The following is a 19,041-nucleotide window of genomic DNA, read 5'->3' on the forward strand; positions in this document are numbered from 1 at the left end:
GCTGTGCCCAGGATATGCGCATTTTAGGGCAGCACCATGCATATATCATCAATATTAATAGGTTGGTGACTTTTTTAATGAAAGACAACGGTTTTTGTGAAACCATATTCTGTTAGATTTCAGCAAAAACCCTGTTTCAAGTCCAGTCCCATGTGGGAGAAACGTTGCAGAAATTTGTGAAATCTGTTTCCTTTATCTCAGTGGGGTTTTGTCTGGAGCATGTGCTTACAAGCCCTCTGCAGATAAGTGGGGAGATGAAAAAATTACTGCACAAAATCGAATGTGAAAAGACGGCTCTTTCAGTAAATACGTACGGTATATTCCCTGTGAAAAACCAGTGCTGAAGCATCTTGTATTGGAACGCTTTACTCGTGCCCTACTCTGTTCTTCCTTCTGGAAATGCATGAGTTTTTTGACAACTGGGCACTACCATTCCACTTGTCTTTTACGTTTCACACTGCCCAATCAAAACTGGCAGTGTCAGAGTGTGTAGCACCTCCTATTGATGAGGAGAATGCTAACACTCAAGTTATTCATACATTTCCAGGAGGAATAGCAGAGGAATGGGACATGGAGATTTTCTTTAATGACTTTGGCTATGATTGTGTGGACATTAAATGTTCTCATGAAGTTTTTATCTTTCAGAATAATCTAACTTTACTGAGAGATCTTGCTGTCCTTACGGCCCAGAGCTTTAAAAACAGCCCAGACAGTGGCAAACTATTTTCTTTACACAGGTGAGTGGTCTGTATTCTGCCCCCACCCTCTGTATTCTGCCCCCACCCCTCTTTATTCTGCCCCCTCTTTATACTGCGCCAACCCCACTGTCTTCTTCCCCCACCCCACTTTATTCTGCACCCTCTTTATTTTGCCTCCACCCCTCTTTATTCTGCACCCACCCCTCTTTATTCTGCACCCTCTTTATTCTTCCCCCACCCCACTTTATTCTGCACCCTCTTTATTTTGCCTCCACCCCTCTTTGTTCTGCACCCTCTTTATTTTGCCCTCACCCCTCTTTATTCTGCACCCTCTTTATTTTGCCTCCACCCCTCTTTATTCTGCACCCTCTTTATTCTGCCCCAACCCCTCTTTATTCTACCCCCACCCCTCTTTATTCTGCCCCCACCCGACAGCACCTATTCGCATACTAGTTACATGTTTTTAAAGGGGAACCCTGATTCTGGAGCTGCTGGTCAGTGCTTCCCCACCCCTTGGGGAGGTTACTCCATAGTTCAGATGCATGGCCTCCTCCTAGCCTCTAGTGAATGCCGGCCCACTGTGAACAGCTTCTTCCATTCTGTCTGAGATTGTAAGTCCAGGGGGCGGAGAGTGCACTTCCAGCTTTCCTGCCTCTCTCATGATTTCCCCACCGACCTCTGTCTCTGATGGACTGGTTATGCTACTCTCTATGACCTACCTCCCCTGCCCGAGATTCTGCTCAATAATCTCCTCAGTAATCTGTAATATATATAAAATCTCAAAGGGGGACGAATATCAATTGGAAGGGAATGGCCCCTTTAGTTTTGTATTATATAACACTGGCCTAATAAATTATTTCATTTCCTGAACAGAAAAGAGGGAGATAACGAGTTTATGAATATTATCGCAAATGAAATTGGCACAGAGGTGAGTAAACTTCCCCTAAATGAAACCTATCAGTAGGATTTATAGCAAAAAAACGCTCCCACCACTGCTTGTACCTTGAAAAGGTATTAGTAATGACATGTACCCACACATACAATGAGATATACACACACACGACACAGGGGCAGACATACCATTGGTGCAACCTGTGCGGCCGCACAGGGGCCCAAGAGGTAAGGGGGCCCATTTCTTGCTCCAAAGCAAGTGCAATTTTGCATTTTTAGGAGTTCTCGGGCTGCAAAGGGCCCATATATTGTTCTTGCACAGGGGCCCTTTTCTGACAGTTGTATCGCCTCATTCTGAAAGGTCTAGGTGTCCTGGTGATACCACGCTGTGCCAGCCCATATTTGCCCTTGTGTGGGCAGAGTAATCAGTTTTTCTCTCTGCATGCACAGCTTATCATTGGAAAAAGTAATAATTTATTGGGTTTTTAATTTGTTCAAATTTAAGCACCTATCACTACCAGTATTTTGCTTTTCCTTGGCGTTGCTTGTGTTTGGAGCAGTTCCACAACGTTTCTTCTCACTTGCAAGAAGCCATAAAAAAAAACACAATTTTAGCCTAATGAATAAATGCCCAATGACTCCATACTGCCCCTGTCTACTCTGGATGTTGGGAGGAATTGTGCCTTTCTTTGTTAGTATTTGTATACTTTTCCTGATATAATTAGCCAATTATCGCTGATTTCATTCTGAAATTCTGGCTGTTTACCTCTTGAAGGCATTATCTAGGACTTTTATTTTTTTTGCGTATGGGGCTAAGAACTTACAGACAGGTGGTTGCTAACTATCTATTTTCCTGTTCTTCCCTTAGACGGTCTCTGTCATCTCAGTCGGTGATTACACTGCTTCATTTCACCCCTCAACAGCAAAGCAGCTCTTCCCTTTCTGGTCTGCTCTGTCAATAGGTCGTCTCTGGTGACGTCATGCTGATGGACAGCGGGATATCGGATGACATCTGCATGACATAGTTATATAGTTATATAGTTACATACATAGTTACATAGGTTTGAAAAAAGACCTAGGTCCATCAAATTCAACTTTTCTCCACCAATTGTACATTTCGTCACTAATTTAACTATAACCCGCAATGCTATGTGTATTGAGGAACTCATCCCGCCTCTTGTATAAAAGCTGCTATAGTGTCTGCCATTACTACCTCCTGTGGTCGGCATCCCACAGTCTGACTGCTCTAACTGTAAAGAACCCTTTCCTGTTTAGCTGCCGGAATCGCCTTTCTTCCACCCATAATGAGTTAACCCTGGTCCTCAGTATGGTCCTTGAAAGGAATAAGTCATGTGCCAGTCCTTTGTACTGACTACACATATATTTATACATATAAATGATATCCCCTCTGAGGTGTCTTTTTTTCTAAGCTAAACAAGCCCAACTTTTCCAACCTCTCCTCATATGAGGGCCTTCCAACCCTTGTAATCTAGTTGCCCGCCTTTGAACTGACTCTGAATATCCTTTTTAAAATGTGGAGCCCAAAACTGAATCCCTTATTCTAGATGTGGCCTCACCAGTGATTTATGAAGGGGTAACAATACGTTGGGATCACAGGATTTTCTCTCTGTTTTTGTACACCCTAATCTTGTTTGCTTTTGCAGCTGCTGCTTGATATTGAGTACTGCTGCTCATCTTACTTGTAACCAGACTATCCAAGTCCTTCTCCTGTTCTGTAGTCCCGAGTATACTCCCATTTAATGTATATGCAGCAATAGTATTACTCCTCCCTAGGTGCATTACTCTACATTTATCTACATTAAACCTCATTTGCCAAGTGTTTGCCCATTCAGTCATCTTATTCAGATCGTTTTGTAATATTGTAATGTCAAGGTCAGATTTTAATATCCTACACAGTTTGGTGTCGTCAGCAAAGACTGATACTTTACTCTCAATCCCATCCACAAGGTCATTAATAAAGCACAGATCCTAGCACAGATCCATGTGGTCCCTACTGCTGACTATATCCTATTTAGAGAATGTAACATTTATGATGACTTTATTTCCTGTCATTTAGCCAATTCCTTAAAAATATCAAGTCCCCTTTAAGTTGTTGGTAAGAAATGTGCTTGCCTCCTTGAGGGCAAATTGACAATTATCTGTGATAGATACAGTAGTGTTCAAAATAATAGCAGTGTGTTCAAAAACATGAGTTAATCACAAAATCTTTATCCTAGTTTTTATCTCCATGCGTTGAGAACATTGCACACTGTTTTCTACTTCAAAACTAAAGAGAAATGTAGATCCTTTTTACAGAAAATAAACTGAAATAGCGGCGTCTGCATTTGTCTTTACAAACTCAGAATATGTATTTTTTTATGACGGTTTAGCATTCCTGTGCATCATTAACCTAATATTTAGTTGTGCACACACCCACAGTTTTTTAGAGCTGCTTCACATCTATGTTGCATAAAGTCAACCAACTTCTGGCCCCTGTCAACTGTTACTCCAGCCCGGGATGCTTGGACTACATCCCACAGTTTTTTGGCATTTGTTGGCTTTGCCTCAGAAGTGGCATTTTTGATGTCACCCCTCCAGTGTTCTATTAGACTAAGGTCTGAGGGATTGGGGTGGCCACTCCATAACCTCAATTTTGTTGGACTGGAACCAAGATTTTGCTTGTGTACAGTGTGTTTAGGGTCGTTGTCTTGTTGAAACATCCATTTCAAGGGCATATCCTCTTCAGCATAAGGCAACATGACCACTTCATTTTAATATATGCAAACTGGTCCATGATCCCTGGTATGCGGTAAATAGGTCCAGCACCCTAGTAACAGAAACATGCCCATATCACGATGCTTGCACCACCATGCTTCACTGTCTTCAGAGTGTACTGTGGCTTGAATGCAGAGTTTGATGGTCGTCTTACTTTCATCAGTCCACAAAATGTTTCTCCATTTCTCTTTAGGCCAGTTGACATGTTCTTTGGCAAATTGTATCCCCTTCAGTACATGTCCGACATGACCGCTCCGAGCTGACAGAAATCGTCCCCAGGCAGAACAGGCAGGTAGTTATCAGTTCTTGGCTTCATACGCAAAAATATGAAAAGTCCTGAATAACTCCTTCAAGAGGCAAACAGCCTGAATTACAGGATGATCTAAACGATAACGCCTAAGTATAACAGGATAAGTATACAAACACTAAGGCTGCCGTCACACTAGCAGGATTTGGTCAGTATTTTACCTCAGTATTTGTAAGCCAAAACCAGGAGTGGAACAATCAGAGGAAAAGTCTAACAGAAACATATGCACCACTTCTGCATTTATCACCCACTCCTGGTTTTGGCTTACAAATACTGATGAAAAATACTGACCAAATACTGCTAGTGTGACGGCAGCCTAATAAAAAGTGACCAATCCTTCCTAACACCCAGAGCGGTATGGAGTGGTCAGTTAGCAACTACCTGCCGGTCTTGGCCTCATACTCAAAAATACTAAAATCCCCCTTTAAGTTATTGGTAAGTAATGTGCCTGTGTCCTGCTGGGGAAATTGGCAGTTTTCTGTTATAGATGCTGCTGATCACTGTGGGGTAGATGTATGAACAGGCCTGGTCTAACAGTGAGATGAACAGAGCAAAATCTTTTTGCTCATCGCTGCTAACAATGCAGATGCCACACGTATTGGCTTTTGGAGGGGCTGTCCAGATTTTCCTTTTTTTTTTTTAAACATTTTTGCACCATATTTGTTAATTAGTAACATTGGATTATAACAAATACTATTTGACCACTAGGGGGCATTAACACCAGACAAATGCCCTGAAAGATAACATAGGACAAAAAACTCACAACAATACAATATTCACAAATAAGCGGTGTATAAGAACCACTAAACGAGTATAATCCATGAATAAATAATTTTATTTGGTCAGAATGACATAATATAAAAGAACATTACTGGATGCTACAATAACAAGGATCACTGTGACCAGCACATAAAATGCCTTAGTAAAAAGTTCTTGCTTAATGGCTCTCAACAACTCTCAATTAATTAGAGTGTGCAAAAAACAGACAAAACCATGTCCGTATAATGTGCTAAAGCAGCATGTGTATACTAGTAGGAAAGTGCTAAGTGCATGGTGTCCAGAATGGACTAACCTTTAAAGCAGTGCACACATATAAAATAAGGAGATGAGCAATACTTACAATACTTTAAACTGGCAAAAAGATGCTGGTGACGTGTGATCCCCGCCGCCCCAACGCACGTTTCGTTAGAACTTCTTCAGGAGGCGTGCGTTGGAGAGGGGGTTCCGGCTATTTAAACGCCTTATGGCCAATCACAACTGCAATAGTACCTATCCGCAGCTGCAGAACGTTAATACAGCATTGCGGCGTAAGGCACAATCCTGTAAAGATGACGTGCACCGAGATACACCCACATCCGGACACCAAATTGACGGCGCATGCGCCGCCTCCAAGGCAACCAAGAGGAACATCACAGGAAGCGGCCGTGGAGCGCAAACAGGGAGCGCCGTCATGGAGACGGCGGTCACATGCCGCGCACCGAGTGCCGCCCCCCCGATGCACCAGGAGCCAAGGGTGCGGGGCATGCGCACAAGGAGACCGGGACAAAGGCCATGAATTGTATGTAAATAGAAGTATAATGTAGCCACATTAACAACTAACATAATAACTGACTTAGCAGACAAACCATTACATAATACTAATAAAAATGCATACAATAATAGTGAAAATACAACGCGCATAAAAGCGCATAACTACCGTGTATAAATCACCCTAAAATGCACAGATATGTGGAACATTAATACAACAACTTTTATAAGGAAAATGACATATTAACAATATCACTAATACATACAGAGACATTAAATCTACAATATTAACACATACATACAAGTGTCATAGTAAGAACAGTAAAATGCTGTAGAGGAAAAAAAAAAAGCTATACAGCAAGTACCATATATAAAGCTGAAAATAATATATAAGAAATATATATATAAAAACACATACATCAAAGTGCCATAGTGAAAAGAATATATATAATAATAAAATGCTGTAGAAGAGTAAAACCTATACAGCAACTAACATATATACACAAAAAGTATATGTGTAAAAACAATATGCATATTGTAAGTGTAAGGGTGAAATTAATATATATGAACAAATACATGATACGGCCACAGTAATTCACATCAAATTTCATGGACATTTATATCAGGAACAAATTCTTTAGTCTCCATATGTGTCTTCCATCCCAATAAATTATAGGCACATCCGGGCACGGAATCAGGCATGTCATTATTAAGTCAATTGTAAAAACGGCCAAAGCCAAATACTAAAAGGAAAAGAGAATGATTAAAAACACAAAAAAATTACATACAATAAAACCAAAACCCACCCCCCCATAAAAAACGTGAATGATGTCAATTATAAAAAGGATCCAAACCCAAAATTCTCATTGAGGCCAATGGGGGCGATTGTATTGAGTCGGTAGATCCACCGACTTTCAACCTTAGCAAGTGCCTTAAATAAATCACCCCCCCCCCGGTGGACCCAGTGAGACCTGGTCGATGGCTTTGATTTTGAGCTTGTTTGCATTGCACTCATGATATAAATAAAAATGTCGAGCCAGAGTTTTAAGTGATTCAATCTCCTTGGTAGTCTTAGCAGCTTTTGCTCTTTCAATGTCCCGTACATGTTCCCTTGTTCTCAATTTGAGTTCCCGTGTTGTCATACCAATATACACTCTATTGCAAGGGCATTGCGCATGATATATCACCCCCTTAGAGGCACAAGTAAGTTGATGCCTAATTTTAAAACTATGGCCATTCTGGGGATTGGAAAACTCCTTACTTTTGGTGTGATTCCGGCAACCCTTGCAGAAGGTGCATGGAAAGAACCCATATATAGGTCCATGTAAATCCTTCTTTTTGACATTAGGGGAATAGTGACTGCGAACAAGCAAATCACGAAGATTATCTGATCTTTTCGCAGTTATCAATGGTTTATCTGAGAAAATCCTCTTCAAAATGGGATCAGTTCGCAGTACATCCCAATGTTTGTTAACTATTTGAGTGAATTCTTTCCATTGGCTGTTATAGGGAGTAATTAATCTCACCTGAGTGTCATTTTTGATCTTTGGTGTAGATTGGTACAGAAGTTCATCACGAGAAGTTGAACAAGCTCTCTTATAGCCTTTACGGATCTGCCGGTGACTGTATCCACGTTCCCTAAAGCGCTGGTATAGGTTTTGGGCCTGATCCTGAAATTTCTGTTGGCTGGAACAGATCCTCTTGATCCGCAGATGTTGTCCGATGGGGATACCATTGATGGTTGACTGGCGATGCGATGAACTTGCATGTAAGAGAGTATTGGTTGCTGTGGGCTTTCGATAGACATTGGTCTCAATCAAACCTTGAGGAGAGATACACACATCTAAATCCAAAAAATTAACCTGGCGGCCATGGGAGAAGGTCAATTTGATGTTAAGATCATTCATATTGAGCCCGGACATAAATTAATTGAGTTGTTCAGTCGTCCCCTCCCAAACGAAAAATATGTCATCAATATAACGAATCCAGTGGTGCACCTTGTCAATGTGCACCACTGGATCGCTAAGAAAAATACCCCTCTCCCAGGCACCCAAAAACAAATTAGCATAGGACGGAGCACAGGCAGCCCCCATGGCGGTCCCCTGAAGCTGGAGGTAAATCTGATCCGAGAATGTAAAACAGTTATGTGTCAGAATAAACTGAAGAAGCTGTAATATGAAGTCAGCCAAGCCTCTATCAAAACCCCCAGCCTCAAGGAACCAAGAGACCGCCCTAAGTCCGTCCTGATGCCTAATTGATGTGTAGAGACTCTCAATATCTGCTGTCACAAGCACCATATTATCATGCAATACAAGACCATCAAAGCTGCGTAATGTAGCCGTGGTATCCTGAACGAAGGATGGAAGGGTATGTACCAAAGGTTTTAAGTAAAAATCAATCACTTTACATGCCTGTTCACAAAGACCCTCATTTCCAGAGACAATCGGTCTCCCTGGCGGATTTGAGGAATCCTTGTGAACCTTAGGAATAAGGTACAGAGTGGGCATCCTAGGCTTAACGAAAGTAATAGCCTCCATAAGTTTTTTAGGAATGAATCCAGCCTCAAAGGCCTGTGTAACAATACCAACCAATTCCTGTTTAAACTCTACAAGGGGGTTATAGTAAAGCTTCTTGTAACAATCTTTATCCATCAATAATTATTGGGCCTGTTTTTCATATAGATGGTTGGGCCAAATGACTACATTGCCCCCTTTATCTGCTTGTTTAATAGTTACATCCGACCATCTCTGTATCTCCTTGATTGCCACATCAATTTTAGGATTCCTGCTATAGACCTTTTTGGTGCAAAGCTGTTCAACATCACTAGACACCATTTTCACAAAAACATCAATGGCTGGACAAGTACTTAGAGCCGGAAATTTTTTTGATTTAGAATACAAATGGGTAGGAAAGCTACTTACCATAGTTGGATTCTGTTCATCCAACAATGATTCCAAAATGGCTACCACTTGTTGGTCATCAGCTTCATCCAGCTGGCAATCTGTCATTGATTTTTCATGATATCTTTTTAATACCAATTTTCGAGCAAAAAGATGGACAACCTTTACCGCCGTGAAGGCATCTAAAGATTTAGCGGGAGAAAAGGTTAACCCCCGTTGAAGAAGATCCTCCTGCTCAGATGTAAGTATATGATCAGATAAATTAATTACCTGGGGTTGTCTATTTTTTGGTCCCTGGTAATTCCTGGAGGAATCCTGATTACTCCACTTCCCACCAAACCTAGTTTTCATACTCGGAGGTCTAGGAGTGTCACAGTCCTGTGCAGAAGTTTGGCTTGAAAGAGAAGCAACCGATGTCAATGATGAACTTCTTGATGGATGCAATTTTTTCTCTTTCCTATATTGCCATTTGAATATTCGCTTTGTTTCGTAGTCATTTAAATCACGCTCATATTTTTTCGTTTTCATATCACACACCTCCTTTTCCCACTTTTCCATATCTTTAGATATTTCTAAAAAGAATTCGTCCATTTGCTCTTTTGAATATTCAACAGTCATTTGTGCCTGCATAGACGTGATCTGTGAATCCAATTCATTCAGCAATGCCGTATTTTTATCATTGATGATCTCAATGAATTTTAAAGAGCAAGCTGTAGCAGCCTCCTCCCATCTAGTATTTAATGCAATGTCACCAAGCTCAAAAGTGGGGTAAAGTTGTACCCGAAGACCTCTAGGAATTATATTGCATTTCTGGTAATTTTGTAATGAGGCACGAGTCCACCGTAATCTAATTTTTTTATTTTTTTATGCAATAAATTCCGATATTTACGGGTTGAATCCTTAAAATTATTAGAAACATCATTAGTAGCACCAATAGTTCTAGATTTGAACACATCACCAATACGGTCTTGCCAGGTTCTCTCCCTGGCTTTATGATCCATAGTGATCAGAAACGGGGCACCAGTTACTCTGTTCAAAAAACAGAAAAACAAATACTATTAACACCAGACAAATGCCCTGAAAGATAACATAGGACAAAAAACTCACAACAATACAATATTCACAAATAAGCGGTGTATAAGAACCACTAAACGAGTATAATCCATGAATAAATAATTTTATTTGGCCAAATAAAATTATTTATTCATGGATTATACTCGTTTAGTGGTTCTTATACACCGCTTATTTGTGAATACACTAGGGGGCATTGTCTACTTAGTACAGGATGGGAATGCCAGGAATTACATGATGTAAAATAATAGACATGTCTGACTGCAGGAAAACTCTAGACGGGAGGATTATTTTCAATCATTCCAATACTAAAAATATTTTGTGGATTGGCATCTCAAATATGGCAAAGCCAATCATTTCTATAATTTTTTTTTCTGTGGCTGCAAAATGTGAACTGTTTTTAAGAAGAAATCTTTGCTCATCTTTTACCTAGATAAGTACGACCCCAAATTCACAGCCTGATGGGCCCAGAGCTTGTATACCCCTGACACTCACCCAGAGGTGTATCTTAGGGTACCGTCACACAGTGCCATTTTGATCGCTACGACGGTACGATTCGTGACGTTCCAGCGATATCGTTACGATATCGCAGTGTCTGACACGCAGCAGCGATCAGGGATCCTGCTGAGAATCGTACGTCGTAGCAGATCGTTTGGAACTTTCTTTCGTCGCTTGATCACCCGCTGACATCGCTGGATCGTTGTGTGTGACAGCGATCCAGCGATGTGTTCGCTTGTAACCAGGGTAAACATCGGGTAACTAAGCGCAGGGCCGCGCTTAGTAACCCGATGTTTACCGTGGTTACCAGCGTAAACGTAAAAAAACCAAACAGTACATACTCACATTCCGGTGTCTGTCCTCCGGCGTCTCAGCTTCTCTGCACTGTGAGCGCCGGCCAGCCAGAAAGCGAGCACAGCGGTGACGTCTGACGTCACCGCTCTGCTTTCCGGCCGCTGTGCTTACACAATGCAGAGAAGCTGAGACGCCGGGGGACAGACACCGGAATGTGAGTATGTACTGTTTGTTTTTTTTACGTTTACGCTGGTAACCACGGTAAACATCGGGTTACTAAGCGCGGCCCTGCGCTTAGTAACCCGATGTTTACCCTGGTTACCCGGGGACTTCGGCATCGCTCCAGCGCCGTGATTGCAACGTGTGACCGCAGTCTACGACGCTGGAGCGATAATCGTACGATCGCTGCGACGTCACGGATCGTGCCGTCGTAGCGATCAAAATGGCACTGTGTGACAGTACCCTAAGTTTTCAAGCACCCGGGGCAAGAATTCAGTTTGGCTTCCCCCACCCCCAAGCAGATATGCAATTTGTACACTTAGGCATCTTTCACACTTGCATCGGTACGGGGCCGTCGCAAACCGTCAGCCCGACGTACCGACGCACATTGTGATATCGCAGCACAACGTGGGCAGCGGATGCAGTTTTTCAACGCATCTGCTGCCCATTCTATAGTCCGGGGAGGAGGGGCGGAGTTCCGGCCGCGCATGCGCGGTCGGAAATGGCGGATCCGACGTATGAAAAAACGTTCCCTTGAACGTTTTTTCGTGCCGACAGTCCGCCAAAACACGAGGGATCCAGTGCACGACGGACGTGACGTATGTCCATACGTCGCGATCCGTCGGCAATAAAAGTCAATGGCCAAAAAACGCATCCTGCGGGCACATTTGCAGGATCCGTTTTTTGCCCCAAACGACGGATTGCGACTGATTACAAAATAGGCTAGTGTGAAAGTAGCCTAAGTCACGTGCCGACAAGCTGCTCGCCCTAATTCTCTCAATGTTCAGTGAAAAGCAGAGAGGCAGGAAGAGAAGCTCGTTGTCACGTGACTGTTAGTATGAAAATCGCATATGAGTGAAGTGTCCATGTGATGACTGCTGGAACCTGCAGAGCTGAATCCTGATAGTGAGGATATTACATGCTGTCAGGATTGGTTACAGGGCTTAATTTTAAAATTAAAGTCTGCAGTCACTATATGTGACTGCAGGCTTGTGAGCTCTTATAGCACAAGCACTGCACACTTCTAGGATTCTCCATTGTTGGTGGCAAGAGTGGACGGTCATGTCAGCACAAGTATGTGACTTGTATACTTCTGGCCACATTCCGACTAGACGTGTCTGGCCTCGCTCAGTTCATTTTCATTGAGTGAGGCCACACATGTCTAGTCGGCACATGACTACACGTATGCAAATCGATGGCAGAAGAGAATCCTGACAACCTGCAGGGCGCACTGTGAGAATTCAGAAGTCTGCAGTCGCATAGAATGACTGCAGACTCATCACAAACCTGGACAACTCCTTTAATTATCCATACATAAATAACAATATGAGAATTAGCCAGTACACAAAAAACGTTTACATCCAGGTACCTGATAGATGAGTTGTTATCTCTTTCTTTTCATCTTCATCTTGTCCAGATGCCATGTTGACTCTTCTCATCCACAGGTGTCTCTGCAGACTTCCATCTTCTCTGGTCTTCTGCAGCACATCCCCACACAATGCCCTTTAAGATAGCATTGTCATTATAATGCTCCTGAATAAAAATATCTGCCCTTCGCTGAGCTCCTAAATAAATAATTGCCCCTCACTATATTCCCTGCACAAAATATGACCCCACACTGTCCCTCTTATTGTACATGCCTTCCACACTGCCCTCTCCTTTCCATACTGGGCCCTGTCTTCACACTGTCCTCTCACACTGTGTCCCCTCTATAGAGCCCAGTCTCTATACTGTGCCCCTTCATTACATTTTTCCTCCTTGGCATATTGTCCGCTCCTCCCTGTGCCCTTACACTGTTTCCCACACTACTCAGTCTCTAATATGTGCCCACTCACACTTTCCTCCTCCCTCCTCATGTACGTCCCTACTGCTAACCATACTGTCTCCTCACATATTTACCCCTTCCCTCTCCATATTTCCTCCTCACACATCCCCCCAACTCCCTATACTGTGTCCGTGCACATCCCATCACCCTCGCTCTCCATACTGTCTCGGCACACATTTTTCCCCTGCTACTCACTGTGTCAACACCCATCTCCCCACTCACCCCCCCACAGAATAAATCCAACCCCTTCCAGACACAAAAAATCTACCCCCCTCAACACAGAATAAATCCCCCCACTCACACACATTCTGAATAAATAACACACACACGCTGAATAAATTCCCACACAATAAATCCCTGACCCCCCCACACACTGAATAAAACACACTCAAACTGAATAAATCTCCCCCACACACTGAATAAATCCCACACCTCACTATAAATCCCCGACCCCCCCCCCACACACACACACACTGAATAAATCCCCACACACACACACAGACTCAGAATAAATCCCCCCCAACACACACAATAAATCCCCGACCCACCCCACACTCAAAAAATCCCCGAACAAACACACACAATAAATCCCTGACCACACCTTCCCCCACACAGACACACACACACACACACACAATAAATTCCCGAACACACACACAAGTACAATTGATCTCTGGGAGCCTGCCGGCTCTCAGCTTGACAGCTGGCTCAGAGAACTGCCGACTCCTGGTCCGGAGGGCGGCAGAATGCAGCCGCCAGGGTAAACACTTCGGACAGCCGCATTAGTCGGCCTGACTGCGCCCCCCCGCCGGCTGTGCCCGGGGCACATTAACGGGATGCCACCCCCAAGATACGCCTCTGAACTCACCGTTGCCCCCTATACCACAAGCACACTCTGTATATCTCCCCATAGGCAGCAGAATCATTCAGTCTGAGTGTTTCCAATTCAAAGACCAACTTGTTTCCTGCTGGAATATGGAGTCCATTGGGAAGATACGGGTCAATTCCCTGCACATTTCATAAACTGCCGATGTGTAAACTAAACATCCGGCATTAGTGCCAGTCTATACATAAGCCTTGTGTGCACACAGCCGGATCTAATAAGTCACTTGCAATGATTTCCATGCAGGCAGCTCTCTTCACTGACCGTATGCCCTTTTGTCTGTTGTAAACTGGAATTAATTTTAATCTGTACCAGATGCTTTAAGTTACAGATTTATGATTATCAGTAGGTAAGACTGGGGAAAAAAGTTAGGTCTTATGTATTGGGAGATGGGGCATAGTGGGTTTGTAACGGGATAGAAAATACTCATCCTCCTGGAATTTTAGGGATTTTTTATACACTATTTATTTTAATTGCCCCTAATGGTTTGTACTTGTATCTGTTTCTGGGAAAGTTCTGGGACAACCCATGTGGTTTTATAGCCCCACATGGACTGTTACACTGCTTGCCAAAATGTCCAAACTGCCTATTTACGCAGCAGATTGCTCTCCACTCAAGCACTGGCTTTTTTATTGTTAAGAAAATACGGTACTTTTATTAATAGTATTAACATTAAAAACTAGGATTTTTTTTAATCTTAATTTTTTCATATCAGCTACAATCCGAACTGTGGGCTGCGTATGAGACTGCAGTTCAGCCCCATTCACTTGGATGCAGTTGATTCACAATAGCAGACCAAACCTACAGACGGGAAGTCCTGTTTATGGACACTAAACTTTTTTTTTCTAATTCTGGACAATCTCTCCATAATCTTGTAATGATTACCTGAAGTATTTAATATTTAAGTAATAGATTTAGGCCTGGGTCACACTGGTGTATTACACACCCGAGTGCTATGTGATGTTTTATCGGATAGCATTCGGCCTAGTGTTATTCTATGGGGAAGTGCAGATCAGCGATTGTTTTCTCATGCGGACTCGGCTCACTCGCACCCATACAAGTCTATGGGTGCGTGTGAAACTTCGGACTGCACTCGGATGTCATCCCATACACAGAGACAGGCAAAGGAGACAGAGAAATTGCTTTCTCCGTCTCCTCCAGACCTGTGCTGCGATTCTCTGATGTGAGAGGATCAGAGCACTGACACTTTGTCATGTTCCTAGCAGAGATGGAGCCGAGCATATCACATCCGATGCCATACGCTACTGTGATTCCAGCCTTAAAGTGACACTTGAGAAGAATGATTTCAACAGAAAATCATCAGTGCACATTCCCGACAATCATTCCATTCATTCGCTATGGGACTGCCACAGCTTCATGCCTGGTTTTGTCCAGCACTTCCTTAGAGAATGAATGGATCGGACAAGCATTGTCTCTGCCGACCCAATGTGATGATCAGTGGGGTTCTCGGCAGTCTCAGTCCCGCTGATCTAACAACTATCACCTATTCTGTGGCTAGCCGATGGCTTCTTCCAAACGGAATGCCTCTTTAACAATATCAGTAGATGTTGATGTTACTTTACTCTAAAGAGTCAGGAAATGTCCCGTACGTCTCGTGTGCTGTTGTGCCAAGTGCCACTCCTTATGCTGACTCCACATATTTCCTTCATTGAAAATATTATTCCAAGTGTGTCCATACATACACCACAGACTCGCCCTCTTACTCCCCGCAGATCTGACCTAACATTGAGGTTTGTCCTTATCTGATAAGCTGTAGCCATCGTCAGATGCATTTCTACATAGGGTCTGGGCACAGGCAAGGAGCTGGGCAGTCGGGGCACCTAGAAATTTGTCACTGGTGCCTAACTTCTTTGCTCATTTTCTATGGAAAACAAGGAGACATGAAGACCATTGCGCTCCCTATAAATGTAATACTTTAGGGTATTCTGTTTGTCGAACTGCTGGTCAAGGTGGAGGATAACTAGATAGTTTACAGATCAATGTCCGATCTCCCTGTTCTTGTGTGCTTTCTTTTACCGAGACTGTGGGTCAAAGAGGAACATGGGTAATAGATGTACCCATGGGAGAAAAGCCCTTCAGGGATCTAGATCGGGGCCCCTATTATATAACACTTGGATGGGAAAGCAGTGAGGCCAGCTTCTCAGGTGGACTATCCCTCTAAGAGAAGGCTGTTTTAGAATATTTTTTTGGATTATTTTATCTTTTCAAGTCACTAAGCCTTTATACTGATTTTACTGGGGATTATCTATACTCCTTTTTGTGTTTTTACCCCTTGCATTTATTGATAGGAAATGTAAATGGGTGATCTTATGTTTGTGTATTTCAGGACACCGTGGTCTTCTTAACTGTCGGAGATGAAAAGACATCAGGGTTATTCTTACTTGCTGGTCCCCCTGAAATCATTGACCAAGTGGCACCAAGGTATGTCTTCATAGTGTTATCCTTGGGATGTATGGAAATGCGCTATTCTTGAGAAGAAGGAAAACCATTTCATATCAGCCCAATCAGACATCCATGTGTAAATCAGGGTAACGTTTGGGTGAGGTGCCTTTGACCATGCTCTGGATGGCAGGAGAGTATTGAGTCTCCTTGAAGTGTCCGAGCTGTTGTGTGGAGACTTACAAACAGACCATGCTGTTTGAAATTACAATTTTTGGTGTTTTCATGCCTGTTCCTGCCATCTCCACCAAAATTGGCATAGCGGGGGCAGGGCAACACCCTTTCTACAGCATGAAAAGTTGTGGCATACCTTACATCACAAGGCACACACCCTTATTAAGATTCATCTGATTCATAAAGATTGGCATGAGCATCGTCTGTTTTGATGAATCGGGACCTATATCTTTTATCTGGAGCCAGGAGCAGGCTGGTATTACTCAGAAAATTGTGTGAGATTTTATGGGCAGCCATGATAACTTCTGTGCTGTGAAATAAAGCATGGAATGATTTTACTGCTCACATACTGCACTTAAGTCCCAGTCTTTTTTATCTCTTTATTACCCCTTTGCCCTTGATAGCACTGATGTGTTATATAACTGGGCCTGTGCTTATAGTAAGCTCTGGCCAAATAGGCTGTGGATCAGCCCATGACATTAATTTTTATGGCCATTACATGAGGCCAAATTGGAGCGTTGTCCTTTTACTCAGTGGTCTTAAAGTAAAAGTCAACCTTTGTTTGGGAGAGCAGTTTTGGGCAAATTTTTATGGCTGCTTTTTGTCTATGAGTTCATCAATGGTCCAACTGTGATGTTCCACAATGACTTGACGAATGTTTGAAAAATAGAGGTCCGAAATTAGGATAAATATCAGTTGTCATTTCACTTCGTTTAAAATGAGCCATTCATAAACTTGTGCTTCCTTGTAGGCTGTTTTTTTTCCACTTTTTAAGAAAAGTTAATACAATTAAATTTTTTACAAATCCATTAAAATATTTTGCGATACAGATGAGGTCCAAATTACAACATGTTGGTGGTCAGATATGCTGCTGTTGACTAAGCAATGACTAAAAATGGCTTTCTTAAAAAGCATCATGAAAAGCTCCATACACTTTAACGCGTTTCATCATTGCAGAGCTGCTAGCATTCTAGATGGGAAAGGAGCAGGGAAGAAGGGTCGTTTTCAAGGCAAAGCCAACAAGATGAGCCAGAGAGGAGAGGTGGAGAGTCTGCTTCAGGAAGCCATCAATGGGTGTGCACCTAAAGAAGAATGAAGAAGCTGTTGGTACCCGTCCTACAAAGACAAACTTCACCACTAGGGAACCCTACTCATCGAGTGTAAACCTTGTAGCTATGCTGAACTCCACAGGTAGACTCTTTCATTGCAGTCTATCTTCGAAAAACTCATAATAAATGGCTATTTAACAAACCCTTAGTGACCTAGTCAATTTTGACCTTAATGACCTGGCCAAGTTTTACAAAATCTGACCAATGTCACTTTATGAGGTAATAACTCTGGAACACTTCAACGGATCCCACTTATTGTGAGATTGCTTTTTCGTGACATATTGTACTTCATGTTAGTGGTAACATTTCTTCGATATGACTTATTTATGAAAAAAATGGAAATTTGGTGAAAATTTAGCAATTTTCAATATTTTAATTTTTGTGCCCTTAAATTAGTCGAGTCACACAAACCAGTTAATAAATAACATTTCCCACATGTCAACTTTAAATCCGCACAATTTTTTCTTGTTACGACGTTATAAGGGTTAAAAGTTGATCAGCAATTTCTAATTTTTCCAACAAAATTTACAAAACCATTTTTTTTAGGTACCACCTCACATTTGAAGCGACTTTGGGGGGCTCAGTATGACAAAAAATACCCAAAAGTGACACCATTCTAAAAACTGCACCCCTCATGGTGCTCAAAACCACATTCAGGAAGTTTGTTAACCCTTCAGGTGCTTCACGAGAATTAAAGCAATGTGGAAGGAAAAAACTAACATTTCATTTTTCACAAAAAAAAATACTTCAGACTCAAACTTTTTTATTTTCACAATGGTATCAAGATAAAATGAACCGCAACATGTGTTGTGCAATTTCTACTGAGTACGCCGATACCCCATATGTGGGGGTAAACCACTGTTTGGGTGCATGGCAGGGCTCAGAAGGAAGGGAGCATGATTTGACTTTTTGAACCCAAAATTGGCTGGAATCGATGGTGGGTCTATCACAGTGATCAAAATGAACCAATAGGTAAAATCTATTGTTTCCTGGTACTGGGTACACTGCGCATGTGTCCGCCATTTTCTTCTGAGAAGATTACGTGGAGGGCCGGGAGACCGTGCAGGATGGTCCTGTGATGGCGGGGTCCCCATTTCTCTCCCCTCTGATATGCTAGATCATATCAAAGGGAGAGAGAAATGAATGGAAAAGCAAACTTTTTTTTTTTGTTATCACCGTTAGTTCAGTGAATAATGATGATCACGTGACTGGGAATGGTAAACTGACCCGAATCATGTTCTCCAGGGTCTCAGCTACCCCCAGTAGCGAAGACACTGGAGATTTTCTGACGCTGGGGGCGGCGCTATACTCTTATTTCTTAGCGCCGTTAAAAAAGCAGCGCTGAGGAATAAGGCCCCTTAACTCCCTCCTTTAAAAGGCGTTTCGGCGGTTGTTAAGGGGGTAACCCTC

At 42.5% G+C, this 19,041-nt stretch overlaps 1 protein-coding gene across 5 annotated transcripts in view; it reads left to right on the forward strand.

Moving 5' to 3' along the window:
• AARSD1 (alanyl-tRNA synthetase domain containing 1) overlaps positions 1 to 17,773 on the forward strand; it is a 39,553-nt gene extending 21,780 nt beyond the window's left edge. For 2 of the 5 annotated variants that reach the window (XM_077252061.1, XM_077252062.1), the window contains exons 10-13: positions 646 to 737; positions 1,572 to 1,626; positions 16,236 to 16,330; positions 17,480 to 17,773. In XM_077252061.1, the coding sequence (XP_077108176.1) occupies positions 646 to 737; positions 1,572 to 1,626; positions 16,236 to 16,330; positions 17,480 to 17,618 (381 nt within the window). In that variant the 3' untranslated portion in view covers positions 17,619 to 17,773. Of the gene's footprint in view, positions 1 to 645; positions 738 to 1,571; positions 1,627 to 2,457; positions 4,657 to 16,235; positions 16,331 to 17,479 lie in introns of those variants that run through there. The other 3 variants (XR_013213387.1, XR_013213388.1, XM_077252063.1) reach the window with 3 other exon arrangements.
• Positions 17,774 to 19,041: the final 1,268 nt, after the last annotated feature.

Source organism: Ranitomeya variabilis, chromosome 4 (genome assembly GCF_051348905.1).
Source record: "Ranitomeya variabilis isolate aRanVar5 chromosome 4, aRanVar5.hap1, whole genome shotgun sequence".
Classification (NCBI taxonomy): domain Eukaryota; kingdom Metazoa; phylum Chordata; class Amphibia; order Anura; family Dendrobatidae; genus Ranitomeya; species Ranitomeya variabilis.